Below are 17,713 nucleotides of genomic sequence, written 5' to 3'. Positions count from 1 at the left end.
ACACCAGCTAAAGTGCTGTTCACAGGTACAGGGTTATGGTACATTTATTTACATACTGTGTGTGTGTGCGTGTGTGTGCGTATGTACTGTGGCACGTGGCTGGGGGTGGTACCCAGCCGGGACGCCCAGGAGGACCAGAGGAGGGCTTGTGCCTCCTCCAGACCACAAGGGGGCGACCGCCCTGGTTGTGTTGGGGGCCACGGGTACAGAGCTGGGAAGCTCAACCCTGTAGGGGCCCGTGGTCACCGCCAGGGGGCGCCCCGATGCCTTGGGAGCCCTGGACCTCAGCACTTCCACCACACCTGGAAGTGCTGGGGGGAAGAGGATCGGGGACACCCGGAGTCCGTCCACACAGGGGAGTGTCAGCGGAGGATGTTGGGAAGCGCCTGAATAAAAGGGGCCGCCTCCCTCCATTCAGCAGCAAGAGTCGGGTGGAAGTGGACAGAGCTCGGAGGAGAGGAGTGGAGGCGGACCTGAGATAGTAAAGGCATTGTGAAAGGCCAGGGCTGAAGGGGTGATTGGTGCTGCGGCACTGGGTATTGTGCACTTTGATTATTGTAAATAGCTGTATGTGTGGTGAAAACATCATGTCTACCTGTCTGTGTCCGGGCTCTACCCCACAGTACATATATATATTGTGGACCACCAGGTGACACACCAGCTGCCCCAACCCCAACACAGACAGACATGGGACACAAGTGCAAGCACATGCATTTATTTTTTTTTTTCTTTTACCCTGTGGGAAACACCTTTCCCCGTTTCCCACTTGTACAGCACAGTTCAGCACTACACTAAAGCACAAATGCACTTCTCTTCTTCTTTTCCTTCTCTTTCTTTCTTTACCTCCACTCCTCCTCCAGCAAAGTTTGATTTCTCCCACCCGACTCTGGCTCCTTTTATAAGGCACCCGGAAGTGCTCCAGGGGCTTGTTGGTCTACTTCCGGCAGCACTTCTGGATGTGGCAGAAGTCCTACAATCGGGGCTCAGCAGCAGCTGCAGCACACCCTGGCAGCGCCCATAGAACCCAAAAGGGCTGCACCAAACTCCAGCTCCCATGAAGCCCTGTGGGAGTCCAAGGCATTGCTGCAACCCATGGGGGGCTGCCACCTAGCGCTCCAGGGGAGGTAATGCACTGGGCACACTTCCTCCCCCGGTCGTTCAAGTGTAGAGGCATTGTGGCCATACACCATAATATATATATATATATATATATATTGTGACAGATAGGGGGCACTGTCATCCCCTTAAACCCTCAGACAACACGTTCTGACACCAGGTAAAAGTCCAATATTATTATAACAATAATATTAATGTGCACAAAGCACCTACACTCCACAATACTCAATAATCACTAATCAATAAACAATTCCTAATCCTCCACTCCCAGCAGATCAGTCACCCTTCCTCCCAACTTGGCTCACTGCTGGGATCTCCCACAGTCCTTTTAAACTCCTTAACCCGGAAGTGTTTCTGTCCCTCAGTCCATGTGACTTCTTATCACTTCCGGGTCAGATCAAAATTCTTTTTTTCTTCAGCCTGGAAGCACATAATTTCTTCCGCTCCCGTGACTGGGAAGCACTTCCAGGCTATACGGAAAGTACCACCCCCTGTTCTTCCCTGCAGCATCCCCTGGCGGCCCCCACGGTATCCAGCAGGGCTGTGAATTAAAACTCCAAGGTCCATGATGCCCTGCTGGAAGAAATTGGGGCACCTCCATGTTGCAGGGAGGGCTCCATCTGGCGGCTTTGAGGTATTAGCCGGGATAAACTGCCAGCCATATATCACTATATATATATATATATATATATATATATATATATATATATATATATATATATATATATATATATATATATATATATATATACGGTATATATATTGTGGCGGACAGCCGGGTCCCATGCCTGGCAGGGACACCCCTTCTGCATCTGTTCCTGGGGAGCAACCATGGGCAGGTCAATACCTCCCCCGGGACGCTTGGTGGCAGGTTCCCTGGTGGACGGTGATCCCCCAACCTGTCGCATGGCTCCATGGGAGATGGAGTCCTCCACGGCCTGGTTGGGGGCTCAGATGGCCGCTAGGGGGAGCTGCATGGAGTCAGCATCCCGGCTGGACGAATCTTCAGCCCCACCCGGAAGTGCAATTAGGACCAGGTGGTCAAGCACCTGGAATGCTTCCGGGTGGGTTATAAAAAAAAAGCCACCACCACTCGAGGAGCCAGAGTTGGGAGGAAGGAGACGAAGCTTGAGGAGGAGTGGTGTGAGAGGAGAAAAGTGGTGTTGTGGTTTATTGTGTGGTATTTGGGACTGTGTATTGCCTGTGGGTCACGGGGAAGACGTGCGCCCACGGGTGAAGAAAAATAAAGTCTTTGTGCATTTTATACGTACCTTTGTGTCTATCTGTGTCGGGTCGGGCACCTATATAGCGCCTTTGTTACAATATATATATATATATACTAGCTGTGTAAGCCCATGCTGTAAAAAGCCCGGGCTCCTAGAAACCATGGATTCTACCACTTCAATCAATCAATCACATTGTGCTTTAGCGGCTAAGCGAGGTTCTCTTTCCTTGGCGGTTTCGTTTTGCCAATGTGCTCACCTTGCTTGTGTATTAGCGGCTCGTTCTTCCAGGCCAGACAAACAGATATACACACTTCCATGCGTAGATGTTTATATATAAGATATGTACGTATATATTTATAAGAGAAACATAAGACCACGATAAAGAGTTGGGGTACCACCCTGGCAATCCTGTATAACTGAATCATTGCAAAACAAAAGGAAGCACGCAATAGCTGTGGAGACGTCTTCATGGCTGATCTTCTGGCTTCCTAGCAGGTCCAGGTGGACGGACAACTGGAATTGACATCAGAGGTGGTATTGCCATCAGTCTTCCAGTCTGTAGATGGTGGAATAGAAAAGGCATTAGCATACAACTAATGAGCAGAGGGGAATAACCAACACTAGAGCCCTTAAGCTGTCCCCTATGCACAATCGTCTGACTATATTGTACATATGCATGACTATATATATATATATATATATATATATATATATATATATATATATATATATATATATATATATATATATATATATATACACAGTATATACAGTAAAAGGAGAAACAACAGCATGAAAGGGTTGGGGCACCACCCTGGTAACCCTGTATAATTAAAGGGTTGTAAAACATAAAAAGCACACAATATGTTGCAGAAACGTTTTTCCAGACATGAGTTCAAATTTAGAACTTAGAGCAATATGGCCAGTTCTGGGTTATGTGGTCATTGGTCATGAAGGGATGGGTCACAGAAGTCAGACAATGGAAGTGACGTCAGCGGTGGAGTGGCTATCAGTCTTCTATTCTGCAGAGGGAGGAAGCTGTATCTCATGTGCATGTGTGTGACTATACTGTATATACAGTATATATATATAAATCTCTCTCTCTCTATATATATAAAATTCAATGTCTGCCTGTCCGTTCGTCCGTCTGTATGTCTGGCCGCTTTTCATGAGAGAACTACTTAACGGATTTAGATTGGGTTTTTTTCTATAATTTGCTTGGACATTCCGGTTGATTTTGCGACTTCTCACATTGCACTATGTATCATAGTTCGCTTGCAGTACTGATTTATTTGCGCGAATCTGAGAGACACGCAGCGGGCCGAGGGGCCCTCCTCACTCACGTGCCAGCATCAGGGCATGTCTAGCAAACGAGAGAGCTACTTAATGGATTTAGATCAGGCTTTTTTCTATAATTTGCATGATTTTGTGACTTCTCTCATCGTGCTATGTATCATAGTTCGCTTACAGGAACAATATATTGGCGCTAATCCGAGAGAGCGGCTGCAGGCCGAGGGGAGGGGGAAGTGTGATGTCACTCATGCGCCAGCCTCCGTTCGAGTCGGTCTACCTCTGTGTTTTGGAGCGTCACTTGCCTCTGATTAGCTAGCAATACCTGTGTGTTTATTGATTTTTAAAGTTTGTCCTGTTTCACTACACGGGTGGAGCCGTGGGGGACGGCTAGTATATCAAATACTGTATAGTGGTCTGGAAAGATGAAACTAAATACATAAAAAGGTTTGGAATACCACATGGTAGCTCCATTAAATGAAGATTCTGAAAGAAAGGGTAAAGAAAAAGGCACTTGAGCGCTTGAGGGTGCAAAACACTTTGCATCAAGCAAGATGAAAAGAAAAGGCGAGGGGATCGGTCCTTCCACCTTAAAAGATGGTCCTAAAATCCGGGGGCTTTGGTAGTTTTCTACGGATATCCTTGAAGTGGTGGGTTTTGTGGAAGCTGGGCCAGTCGTCTACCGGCTGGTGAGTGTCTGAACTGTGGACAGTCTTAGTGAGAGTGCCCCTCTCTGCCCAGGGTGGTACTGCTTACGCTTTTGGAGCCTCCAAGATGTTCCCCAAGCGCACAAGTTGGATGATATTTTGCTGATATGGACACTTATTCTTTGGTGTAGGCTGTGATGAGTGCCACAGCAAGCCATGGGGAAACAAGCTTATTATTTGGGCCATGACACTCGCTTATTTTTCATGTCAGAACGTGGCAAATGAGAGTGCCACGCATGCCTGGAGGGCCTCCATTTCGGGGTAGTAAATGTCCTAATTGCACATGCATTCTCTCCCAAATGCAGCCATTTCCCTCTGATTATTAAGTGGATTAAACGCAATTGACTGCCTTTTTCATTTGTTACCATGAGCCCACTGCATGCGCTTAATGAAAAAGTGAGATGAAGTTAACGATTCGTAGCTGGCAGGGTGCTGCCCGAGCAGAGCTGCATGGGGCCCGCTCCCCTGAGGCACGTGATGGATATGTTTAATTATCTGGTGGGGTGATTGAAAGGAGATTTTTCCGCCTCAGTCTGCTGACTACCCGCTCCGTCCTGGCGGTCAGCACAGTGATGCCCCCTTGTGATTCCCTATCTATGCCAGCCCAGTTCTTATTCTTTGCTCTCACAGGACGACAGCTGCCTAATAAATGTAAGGAGACAACTTCCAGACCCTCTGTTGTCCACCACTAGCCACATGTGAAAACTTAAAAGCTAACTGCCATTGTAAACGGGCAACGCAGCAGCTGCTCAGGCTTAAGCAGAAATGCCTCCTTTAAAAGGGGGGAGTGGAGGTCTTTCACGCTTCACTGGTTGCTTTAGGCAAAATCCGTTTCACACATTCCTTGACCTTCACCCTCATGCCTAGATGGCCTACTTTAAGTGGTCACTTTGGGGTCATTTTGAGCAACGCCTTAAAAATTGCCCAAGAGAGCCTCCAAATCCACAGAGGGCAGGATTCACTTGATGTGCCCTTCCATCTATTATCAAATCTGCAGAATCCAGGATTGGGGCTGTCCCAACAGCACTGGGCACAGGGAAGGTATCAAACGTGGCCAAGGCATTTACAGTCATGTGTAGGGGGCAGTGTAGAGTCACCAGAAAAAAAACACATGGATATGAGGAGAACATGTAAACTCTGCACAGACACTGACCTTAGGCCACTAGTTCAGGGCCAAGATTCTGCAGCTATGATGGAGCAATGTCATATATGAGTCCGTAGATACTATATGTATGTATTCATATACTGTATATATATATAATGTATATCTCCATCTTAATAAAGGGGTTAGTGTCTGTGTATTTGTTCAGGTACCCTGTCTCTGTTGTTTCTACAGATGGCAAATCATAAGCAATAGCACTACTTTTATGAATCCCATACTAAATGACATAATACAGAGACATAGGCATTGCATTTATCATTTCAACAGATGCCACATCACACACATTTTTGTAATGCATTTTAATTCTACAAATGTTTGTGATGCGCCATCTGTAAGAATGACAAATGCAATGCATTTTATTACTGCATGCACTACAAGATAAATTCCAATAGATGGTGCACTGCGAATGTTAAAGCTGAGGTCTACGTTGATTACTTATGCTTCAAGCCATCGTAGACAGGCAACTCAGCAAGTGTGTGATATATACTGTATAAATTGTGAAACAAAAACCGAGAGAACAAAGATAAAGTGGAGGGAATCCACCCCGCATAATGCAAGAGCAAACGGCAACAGCAAAAAAGAGTAGTCATATAAGATGGAGTCAAGACTGACTAATTAAGAGAAGGAAGGCTTGGGTTTTTATAGGTGGAGGACAGGAAGGGGAAGGATCTCAGGCTGAAATGAGGTCTGCAGGGGGGTGTGTTGGAACAACGGAAGTGGGTGAAGTCTTAACTGGGAAGAGGGAGAAAAGGCATTAGTACCATTCATCAACCCCTGGCTCTGCATCGTACTCCCAGTTAAGCCTTTAGACTGCCTTCCAAACACACATGTGTGATTATATAATTTATACATTATAATAGACAACATGGGATGGCTGGACTCCAGGCAGGGATGGATGGATTCTTACCTTTTAATGGAAGGATGATAGTGGACAGAATCCCAACCAGGTTAGTTAGTTCTATCTCCCCGGCTCTGGAGGCAGTTTCAATGGATGGACATGGGGAGGGCCTACTTCTCACGGTGAGGTACTTCCTCAGTACCCTGGACACCCACAGGGCTGCATGGAAGTTGTCGTTTTTGGTGGGCATTCCTGTTGGGGTCCTCTGGTGCCGCTAGGGGGAGCAGACTGTCCTGTCATGAGGAGTTCGGCCTGACCCAGAAGTGCTCGATGCAGTGTGTTAGCACCAGAAGTACTCCCTGGGTCCGGTATAAAGGAAGCTGCTACACGTCATCCAGGCGAGTCGGTGTCGGGAGAGGAGCAGGACAACACTCACCTGGAAGGTGTGGAAGGAGTGTAAAGAAAAGTGAACGTCTGTTCTGTTTAATTGTGTTGGGAACATTTGTGGAGAAGCCTGTAAAGGGTAGTGGTGAGGATTAAGCACTTTTATTTGAACCTGTGACTGTTGGTGAGGTTGTGTCTGGGGTGTGGGCTGCTGTTACCCCGCCGAGTGGTCCCTAGTGTGTATGTCTGTGTCCATCCTTATGGTTCATATCATTTTCAGCCTTCTTATCAGTGGAGAGTGAATTACCCCAAGCAATGAATTTAAAAGAATTTTGTTAAGTTCACAAAAATGAACCAAAGAAAAAAGTAGTTCTAAATTTTAGTGAGTTGTAGTTGTAAACATTGTAAAGAACGTTAATGAAACATATCATTATTAACTTTTTAAATCTGGTATTCTGTTTGTAAAATGAAACTACCATAAAGCAAATAACATTTTTTGTTATATTCGTATATTATTATATTTGTGTTTACACATTTAATAATTAAAATATACTCAGTTAAAGTTAAATTTATCTATTTATTTACTGTAGCTAATGTCTAGTAAACTGCTACTTTTCTTTAGCATCAATTAACAGGAATTGTGGAATTCATTAAAATAAATACGCATAGCCATAGTCCACATGAAATGCCTCCACAAATGTGAATATTTAAATCAGTTTATAATCCATTTAAACTACCAGATCATAGTCAAACCGTTATGAGGTGATACTACGTGTATATTAAAGGTTATAACAGCACTAACCCTCCATTACTAGACAGGGCTGGGGGGGCCCCTGACGCTACCTCCTTACCTTAAATAACGGCCTCTTATCTGAGGTGCTGTTCATCTTAGGATGCAAGCACTTTGTTAATGTGAATATCCCGCTGCTTTGTGGCTTAAAGATGGTGGCAGTATGATTGGTTTGAAGTGAAGTTGAAGTGAAATTCTTACCTGCATGTCTGACAACATGAAGTACGTTACCACTCTCTAACAATAACACATTAAAAACATACATTTAATTAGTTGCCAGTAAATTTAGGACACCACCATGTATTTGTGAAGCAGTAGCTCTAAACACTGAACCTCCATGCCACCCTAGTCTTTATGACAAGGTGTACCTGGAAAGGTCATCTTAAATCTATAAAATACGCAGTGGGGGTCCAGGCTGCCACAGCTCAGGATCGCTCATTAAAAGGTGTGGATCACCAGGCTAAAACTTCACCAGGCGTCCCGTCCAGGGATGGTCAATGCATTGCCAGTGCCGGGATTCTTTATCTACTGTATATACACTTTACGCTATTACACTCCAGTGTGTATGAGTCCTTTGGCAGCTAGTGGGGAGAATGGTGCTTGGGGTCCTTGAGCGTGGGCACAGCATGGCACAGATAAGAGCTCCGTCTTCAGAGTGTGACACTTGCACATCGAGGATATTTGAAGGTCCCTTCTCTTTTGGATTGTACTGATTGAATGAATCCTTGGGAAGGTTACTGTGTGTAATAGCATTACATTGGGCATGGCATGGAATTAAAAGGCTGCTGCTTGATCTGTTATTTAATTAAGGGGCTCGGGATGTTTTCGTAGCTGGCGCATAACTTTCTTCAATGTCGAACACAATGTGAACCTGAAAGACCTTTTTTTACTTGGAGGTAACGGTGCTTGATGCGATTCCTCGGCCTGGCACACTATTACAAAATAAATAAAAAGCTGGAGTGGCCACGTGGCCGGGCACAAACTCATTGGTATTGTTTAGTGATATGCCGGGCACCTCTTTGTCTGAAGCACTTAAATCGTTGAATTTGCTTTAATACAAGCGGCTCTGTTGCCTGTGCTGAACGGCACTAGTAAAGATTGAGCTGGTTGTGCTTCACGCGGCGCCGTAATCAAAAATGATTTTTAATGACTCTTATAAAAAATGCATGAGCATTCCTCTTTAAACAATGTAATTTCTCTCTTTTTGTTAGAGACAATGTTGCTCCATTACACCACAGGCCTTGAACACACTCTCTGCCGCAATACGTTAACTATCGGGCGGGCGGCCCCTTCTGCCAGCTGCTCTGACATTGACACCCACCTCCCTTTCTTACGCTTTTTTTGGGGCTCTAAGTGGAAAAACTATTTTAGCCCCACCACCCCTTAGCCCTCCTTTTACCAGTAGTTTTTAAATAAAAATGCTGTCTGTTTAGGGGCCCACAATTGGCAGGATGCGGTTCATTTGCTGCCCTCCCCTCCGTGGGTCTCCTGTCTTCTACACGTCTCATCTCCAGTACATACACACCATGTTTATGCCCATTTTTTGTCTACAGATTCAGGCCCACCTTTACCTTACTGTCTCCCACATCATTGTTTTCTCTCCTCTTCCTCCCTTTTACAGTTCATACTGCCCCAATCTGTGAACCCCCTTCTTGTCCTTAAGCCCACTCTGCTTTACCTCCTACCTTTTCCTCTGAATATCTCCCATCCCTTGCAGCTTTTACTCCCTTAACCTTTTCTCACCCTGTCCCGTCTGTGGACCCCCTGTAATCTTTAAGCCTCCCTTTACCTGTTCAGTTTTCATCTCTCACACCCCCTTCTTCCCCTTGAGACCCTTTATCTTCTGTCTGCTCTTCCTCCCTTACTTCATGTTTCTTACTGCTCCCTCCATGGGCGCCTCCTAATCCTTGAGCTCCCTCTCCTCTTTACTTTCCCCCTGTATACTCCCTATTTTGTTGACCCCCTCTTTATACCCCTTTTCATAGCCTTGTCCTACTCCCTTAACCTTTTTGCACCTCATACCATCTGCGGTCGCTTCTTCAAGTCCTTGAGCCCCCTCTCATTTACTTCAAAAAACCCCTATCTGTTGATCCCACACTTACTTGCTCCTATTCCCTTAACTTCTTCTCACCCATTGTCATCTGTGGACCCCTTCTAATCTTTGAGTCCCCTTCTCCTTATCTCTTCAATTATTCTCTGTCTACAGTACCCATTTCTGTGGATCCCTTCCTCTCTTTTGAGACCCTCGGTGTCCTGTCTGCCCCCCCATCCCCTATCTGTAGATGCCTTCCCTTTTGAGACCCTTCGTGTCCTGTCTGCCCCCCATCCCCTATCTGTAGATGCCTTCCCTTTTGAGACCCTTCGTGTCCTGTCTGCCCCCCCATCCCCTATCTGTAGATGCCTTCCCTTTTGAGACCCTTCGTGTCCTGTCTGCCCCCATCCCCTATCTGTAGATGCCTTCCCTTTTGAGACCCTTCGTGTCCTGTCTGCCCCCCAACCCCCCCCCCCCTAAAATCCCCATATGTAGATTCCTTCCTCCCTTGTGAGACCCTCGGTGTTCTGTCTGACCCTCCATGTTTCATACTGCTCCCCTCTACTGGCACCTTCTAATCTTTGAGCCCCTCTCCTTTTCCTCTTACCCTTTTCCCAGTGTCTGTTGCCCCCCCACCCCCCGAACCTCCCCCCTTTCCTTCCTTATATCCCCCTCTCGGTTTCCTTGTCCTTCTCCCTTAAATTCGCACCCCAATTCATTCCCCTACTTGTTTTTGATCCCCACCCCTCTTCTTGTAAATGACCGCCGCTTCCTAAATGTATCCCATATCTTTCTCTCGTCCCCAAGTCCTCCTGCTCAGTGTGCCCTCTTCCTCCTGGTGCCCATCCTTTGGCGCCTGGATCTGGTCTTGTGCTCTTGCTTGAGACTCGAGTCAAGAGGAGAAGAGCAGGCAGCAGTGCAGACCCCCGCTGTGCCGGCAGGGCTCGTTCTCTGGGACCTTTTTCATTCATCCTTAATTGCCTTCATTGGAAATCATTGGATGCATTAGACAAAGAAAGCCTTTTAATTAACCTTGAGAAAGCGTTCCCTAGCCGCCGCCGCTGCCGCCGCTGCTCGGAGTTCAACTTGTGGTTTCAGTTAACATCGCGTGAAGCCCTCCGCGAGTCACCTGACAGCTGGAGCCGCGTGCTCTCCGTCACCGCCTGCCGCCCGCCACTGAAGGACGCGCCTTTTGCTTCGGCGCTTCCGCTGCCTGCCCGCCCGCCCGCCCGCCTCTGTGATGGAAGAGCGCGTCTTCTCCCAGCAGGCCGCCTCTGGACCACGTCGCGTCTTTCACGCTTTTCCGCCATTTGTCTACTCGTGCGCCTGAATAAACGAACGAATCCTGCCCGGCAGGTGTTTGCCTCTTTGCTCGTTTGCTGTGCTGAGTTGGACGCGTGGATGCAAACACTTGTGCCCCGATCTGACGACCCAGTGCTGAAGGACTCCATTGGTTCTGCGGCGGTTTGAAGGACCAAGCAGCTGCTGTCACCCTGTGTGACACCCACCACACTTTAAGCTCTGGGTCCCTGCTGAGCGTCAGGATGTGGAGGAGCCCCCACAGCAGCTGTGATGTGAATGAGACCTCCAGACGGGGGTGAGCTGGGTGTCTGTCTGTCTGTCTGTCTGTCTCAGACTCTGGGTGTCGCTGGGAACCGCGCCGCAGGTTTAAATGGAGTAAAAGTGTTAAAAACTCACAGAGGCCTAAGACATGCAAGACATGTGACGCGGAATGAGAAGAAGCAGTGGCAGGCAGCGAAATGAGAAACAAATCTAAAATCAAATAACTGTTAAAAGGTGATGACTGCATCTGTCCACTCATCTGTCTGCCTCCCTCTCACCATGTCTGACCAGCCATCTTCTTGTCTGTTTGTCTCGCCCTCTTGCTCCTTCTCCCCCTGCTCTTTTGCTTGTCTGTCCCTCCTTCTCCTTGTCTTTCTGACTTTCCCAGTCTCAATGGCTGTCTTGACATTTGTTTGTCTGTCCTTCTTCTCCTTAGCTGTCTGTATGACGGTCCCCATATCTGCCTCTCCTGTTGTCCGTCTGTCCTTCCTTCTCCATAGCTGTCTCTCTCTTTCTCCTTATTTACCCCTTCTTTTGTTCGTCTATCCCCCCTTCTCCTTATCTCTGTGTCTGTCCATCTGTCCTTCCCCATATCTACCTGTCTTTTTGTCTGTCTTTCTCCTAAAATGCACGGCCCCACTAGGGGGACACTACAACAGGTGTAGGAATGCCAGAACACAAATGGGAAATGCATTCTGTCAGTCTGCCTCCACTTGCCCTTTAACTCCCCCCTGCTCATTATTTATCACATTCAGCATTGTGAGCAGAGCCCCCCTCCCCAGTATAGGTCACCAAGACAGGACAGCAGAGGGGCTCCCTAAGGCAGACTTTCTCTAGTCCAGCTTAGCACAACTGCTCAGTTCCACTTAAAGCAGCACGGCACACTAATTACTAGTGAAAGGCCACCATTGACACGGCACAGCCCAGCTGTTGGGGCCGGACAGACGAGACGGCCAGCTGTTCCAGTTCTCTTCCACATGCACTTGTCACTCAGACTTCAGCCTCCATTGACCTGCCAAGTTTTCTTTCTTTCTTTCTTTCTTTCTTTCTTTCTTTCTTTCTTTCTTTCTTTCTTTCTTTCTTTCTTTCTTCCCCTATACAAGGACACATACAAGATCAATTACTTAGAATTGTTTGCATGTTTGTTATTTTTTTGGGCAGCTAAAATACAGGCTGATTAAGCAATTTCCTCGGGGGCCACACAGTGCTGAGAGCAGAGCCTTACCTGGTTATCCGGTCCCAGGTTATTTTGATCCATAAAATGTTGAACCCAATGGTTGCTTTTGCTCTAATATGCTTCATCATAGCCCTCTGCCCTCAGGACATCAGATGTTTTTATTGCTAATAGTTGCTGCTACAGCCTCTGCATATTGCTCATCTTCTGTGTGGCAAGGTAACTAATGGTGGCTGCTCCCCCTAGTGGTGGTCATTGCCCTTAACAACTACCACAAACTACCACAACTGATACTACCGTACTATGACTGGTTACTGCCCCCTAGAGGTTGCTGTTATCCATACTGGTGCCTGCTGCCCCTTGTGGTTGCTGTTCTGTTCAGTGATGGCTGTTTGCTGTTGTTCTTACTGCTCACTGGTGCCTCTAGTGGTTGCTGTTGTCATCAGTGAAGGCTGCTGCACTTTTACCAGTGGCTGCCATCCCTAATGGTTGCTTTTGTCTTTATTGATTGCTGTTTTCCTTACTGTTTGTGTCAGCTCTTAGTGGGTGCTGTAGTCTTTATTTTTGGATTTTGACCCTAGATTTGCAGTTACCTTCAGTGATGAAAGCAGCCCCTAGTGGTTATTGTTCTCTTTACTTGTGGCTGTTCCCTCTGTCCCCCACCCCATTGGTTGCTGGTGTCCTTACTGGTTGTTGCTTTCTCCTATTGGGTGCTGTTGTCCTCAGTGATGGCTACTGCCTCTGGTAGTTTCTGTTGTCCCTAGTGGCCACTGCTTCCCATAATGGCTGCTGTTTCCTTATTGGTGGCTGCTGCCCCGTAGTGGTTGCTTTTATGCTCAGTGGTGGCTACTGCCCCTAGTGATTATTGTTGTTCTTACTGGTGGCTGCTGCCCCTAGTAGTTACTGTTATCCTTACTGGTTGCCTCCAATGATAAATGTTTCCCTTGTTGGCTGCTGCTGCCACCCCCTAGTGGTTGCTGTTATCCTGATGGTTTGGCTGCTATCCCTAGTGGTTGTTTTTGTCCTTACTGGTTTGGCTGCTGCCCCCTAGTGGTCATTGTTGTTGTCCTTATTTCTGGTTGCTGTTATGCTCAGTGGTGGCTACTGTCCCTAGTAGTTGCTGTTGTCCTTACTGGTTGCCTCCAATGATAAATGTTGCCCTTGTTGGCTGCTGCTGCCGCCCCCTAGTGGTTGCTGTTATCCTGATGGTTTGGCTGCTATCCCAAGTAGTTGCTGTTGTCCTTACTGGTTGTCTCCAATGATAAATGTTGTCCTTACTCCCTGCTGTTGCCCCTAGTTGTTGCTGTTATCCTAATGGTTTGGCTGCTATACCTAGTGGTTGTTTTTGTCCTTACTGGTTTGGCTGCTGCCCCCTAGTGGTCATTGTTATTGTTCTTATTGGTGGCTGCTGCTCCTAGTGGGTATTGTTGTCATTACTGGTGTCTTCTGTCCATATTGTTTGCTGCTGACCTAACTAGTGGCTATTGTCGTCCTCGATGATGGCCATTGCCGTCTGTGACGTTCCTCATAGCCCCCGGCCACCACAAGGTTTTTTTGCTGCCAGTCATTCTGCTGTCCTTACTTTTCCCATTGCCACCTGTGGTCCTGCTCCCTTATCAGTTACTCTGGCCTTTGATGGTCACTATTGTCTTAACTGATTGTTGTTACTCCCTGTGACAGTCTTGTATTCTTTCTAGTTATTACTTAGTTGTACCTTATGGCTGCTTTTTTAGTGGTGGTTACCCCTGCCCCTGGTAGCCACTATTCTCCTGATTTTGTGTTGCTCATAATGGTTGTGTTGGCCCCAGTGGTTATTCTTGACCCCCAGGGAGTGGTGAGTGCTGCCCCCTAGCAGTTGCAGCTTCCTCCTATTTGTTTTTACTAGCAGGAGCTCCCAGAACGTATTTTAATAACATACTCTTGTCTTCTGTTTCAGGTATCTCAAGTCCCAATTGAGTCCTGTGACCAGTACACCACCTGCAGGGAATGTTTGACCTCTGGGGACCCCCACTGTGGCTGGTGTGTGCTTCATAACATGTAAGTGTGTGGCTGATCTATGTGGGGTGGGCAAACTGTAAGGGTATTTATTTGATATGGCCTTGTTTACACAAAAGATGATGTAATTCACACCATTTGTTGTAACCTTAAACCATTCCTGAACAGATGCACAAAAAGACAGATGGAGCAAATCATGATTATTGTTATGGCACTTGAGAGCCAGTAGGGGGAGTGGTATTGTTGTGGATTTACATGGCACTGAATGTGTGTAACTACAGGGCAATAATTAAGTAAGAGCCCTTACTGCCGAGCCTCTCCTTTATTTGAAATGTATTTGTGATTTTCTGCCTTACCACCAAAATATCAAATTGGAATTGCTTGTGTATGTTAGGTAGACAGAGAAGGCTTGTATTACATTACTATGCAAGGGTGCAGTGTGATTTGGAGGCAGCACTAGAACTTGTATGAGTACCCTCCATATTACACAGTCTTAATATAAGGGGAGGCATAAGGTTCACCCACTATAAATGTGTGGGCAGAGATATGAAGGTGAGACAGATTAAGTGGCTATCAAGAATAGTGTTGTGAAGTGGTGGCACAAATACAGTGAAAAAGGTGGAAGGTCTCCAGCTAAGACCAATAAATTAGGCCAGGATCTTCACTAGCGTGCGTAGAGGTTGGCCTCACCCCAAGGAGCCTGATCCCAAACCCAACAGGCAGGGTTTGACCTCCACAGACCCAAAATAGGGAACTGACATTTAAAGTTTTAAAAACTATCAATAATGTCCTAAATTACACAAAGAGAGGGGAACTGTTAAACCACTGGCCCGAGATATGAGTCCTAATAAAAAAATCTTTGTAAATGCAGGAATTAATCTGAATTTAACAAAAGAAGAACAAGAATAGTGAAAAGGTAAAAAATGACGCAAAACAGTTTGCCCAAATTTCAACCTAAAGTTAAGAAGTCCAAAACCGTAATCTAAGAATTGTAATCCAAAGACAGAAACCAAAAAAGATAACACAGAACGTGCACTCTTTAACAACCAATGAACCACTGAGGAACTTACTGTACTCCATCTGGCTGAAATATAAAGGCTGAGGGTGCTCCTGCAGCATTGACATCACTGTGGTCCCCAGGGTGCCCCCTGCCCTCTGCTGTAGCACATTTCTAGCCCTTGCAGTTCATGGCCGAGGCCACAGTGAAAAACACAGACACTCCAAACACTGTCCATTATGGTGAAAAAAAAAGGATCTTTATCTTATAGTAGCCGTCCCTCACGGCTCCGCCTGTGTAGTAGTGAAACAGGACTTTAAAACTTTAAAAATCAATCAACAAAAAGGTGCTGCTAGCTAAGCAAAGGCAAGTTACGCTCCAAAACACAGAGGTAGACCAACTCCCCACTCCTGACATCACTCTTCATCTTCCTCTCGGCCCACAGCCTCTGTCTCAGATTAGCGTGAATATATCGCTCCTGCAAGCGAACTGTGATTCTTAGCATGATAAGAGAAGTCACAAAATCAACTGGAATGTTCAAGCAAATTCTAGAAAAAAAAACGGATCTAAATCTGTTATGTTAATTTGAAATGCCCATCTTATTTTATCTTAGTCTAGCCGTCCCTTGTGGCTCCACCCGCGTAGAAGTGAAACAGGACAGTGAGGAGGGCCCTGCCCGGCTCCCCACTCCTGACGTCACGTTTCCCTCTCCCCCTCGGCCCACAGCCTCTGTCTCGGATTAGCACGAATATACAGTGCATCCTGAAAGTATTCACAGCGCATCACTGTTTCTCCATTTTGTTATGTTACAGCCTTATTCCAAAATGGAGTAAATTCATTTTTTTCCCTCAGAATTCTACACACAACACCCCATAATGACAATGTGAAAAAAGTTTACTTGAGGTTTTTGCAAATTTATTAAAAATAAAAAAACTGAGAAATCACACGTACATAAGTCTTCACAGCCTTTGCTCAATACTTTGTCGATGCACCTTTGGCAGCAATTACAGCCTCAAGTCTTTTTGAATATGATGCCACAAGCTTGGCACACCTATCCTTGGCCAGTTTCTCCCATTCCTCTTTGCAGCACCTCTCAAGCTCCATCAGGTTGGATGGGAAGCGTCGGTGCACAGCCATTTTAAGATCGCTCCAGAGATGTTCAATCGGATTCAAGTCTGGGCTCTGGCGGTGCCACTCAACGACATTCACAGAGTTGTCCTGAAGCCACTCCTTTGATATCTTGGCTGTGTGCTTAGGGTCGTTGTCCTGCTGAAAGATGAACCGTCGCCCCAGTCTGAGGTCAAGAACGCTCTGGAGCAGGTTTTCATCCAGGATGTCTCTGTTCATTGCTGCAGTCATCTTTCCCTTTATCCTGACTAGCCTCCCAGTCCCTGCCGCTGAAAAACATCCCCACAGCATGATGCTGCCACCACCATGCTTCACTGTAGGGATGGTATTGGCCTGGTGATGAGCGGTGCCAGGTTTCCTCCAAACGTGACGCCTGGCATTCACACCAAAGAGTTCAGTCTTTGTCTCATCAGACCACAGAATTTTCTTTCTCATGGTCTGAGAGTCCTTCAGGTGCCTTTTGGCAAACTCCAGGTGGGCTGCCATGTGCCTTTTACTAAGGAGTGGCTTCCATCTGGCCACTCTACCATACAAGCCTGATTGGTGGATTGCTGCAGAGATGGTTGTCCTTCTGGAAGGTTCTCCTCTCTCCACAGAGGACCTCTGGAGCTCTGACAGAGTGACCATCGAGTTCTTGGTCACCTCCCTGACTAAGGCCCTTCTCCCCCGATCGCTCAGTTTAGATGGCCGGCCAGCTCTAGGAAGAGTCCTGGTGGTTTCAAACTTCTTCCACTTACGGATGATGGAGGCCACTGTGCTCATTGGGACCTTGAAAGCAGTAGAAATTTTTCTGTAACCTTCCCCAAATTTGTGCCTCGAGACAATCCTGTCTCGGAGGTCTACAGACAATTCCTTTGACTTCATGCTTGGTTTGTGCTCTGACATGAACTGTCAACTGTTGGACCTTATATAGACAGGTGTGTGCCTTTCCAAATCCTGTCCAATCAACTGAATTTACCAGAGGTGGACTCCAATTAAGCTGCAGAAACGTCTCAAAGATGATCAGGGGAAACAGGATGCACCTGAGCTCAATTTTGAGCTTCATGGCAAAGGCTGTGAATACTTATGTACATGTGCTTTCTCAATTTTTTTATTTTTAATAAATTTGCAAAAAGCTCAAGTAAACTATTTTCACGTTGTCATTATGGGGTGTTGTGTGTAGAATTCTGAGGAAAAAAATTAATTTAATCCATTTTGGAATTAGGCTGTTACATAACAAAATGTGGGAATAAGTGATGCGCTGTGAATACTTTCCAGATGCACTGTATCACTCCTGCAAGTGAACTATAGTACTTAGCGCGATGAGAGAAG

At 46.5% G+C, this 17,713-nt stretch overlaps 1 protein-coding gene across 1 annotated transcript in view; it reads left to right on the top strand.

Moving 5' to 3' along the window:
* Nucleotides 1-17,713, top strand: part of plxna2 (plexin A2) — a 378,156-nt gene that overhangs the window by 203,949 nt on the left and 156,494 nt on the right. Inside the window, 1 exon segment of the mRNA XM_051924812.1 lies at nucleotides 14,219-14,319. Coding sequence (XP_051780772.1) covers nucleotides 14,219-14,319 — 101 coding nt within the window.

The sequence above is a fragment of the Erpetoichthys calabaricus genome, chromosome 3 (genome assembly GCF_900747795.2).
Source record: "Erpetoichthys calabaricus chromosome 3, fErpCal1.3, whole genome shotgun sequence".
NCBI classification, from domain to species: Eukaryota; Metazoa; Chordata; class Cladistia; order Polypteriformes; family Polypteridae; genus Erpetoichthys; species Erpetoichthys calabaricus.
Note: the sequence above shows the minus strand (reverse complement) of the source record. Positions and strands in the feature narration are given on the sequence as shown.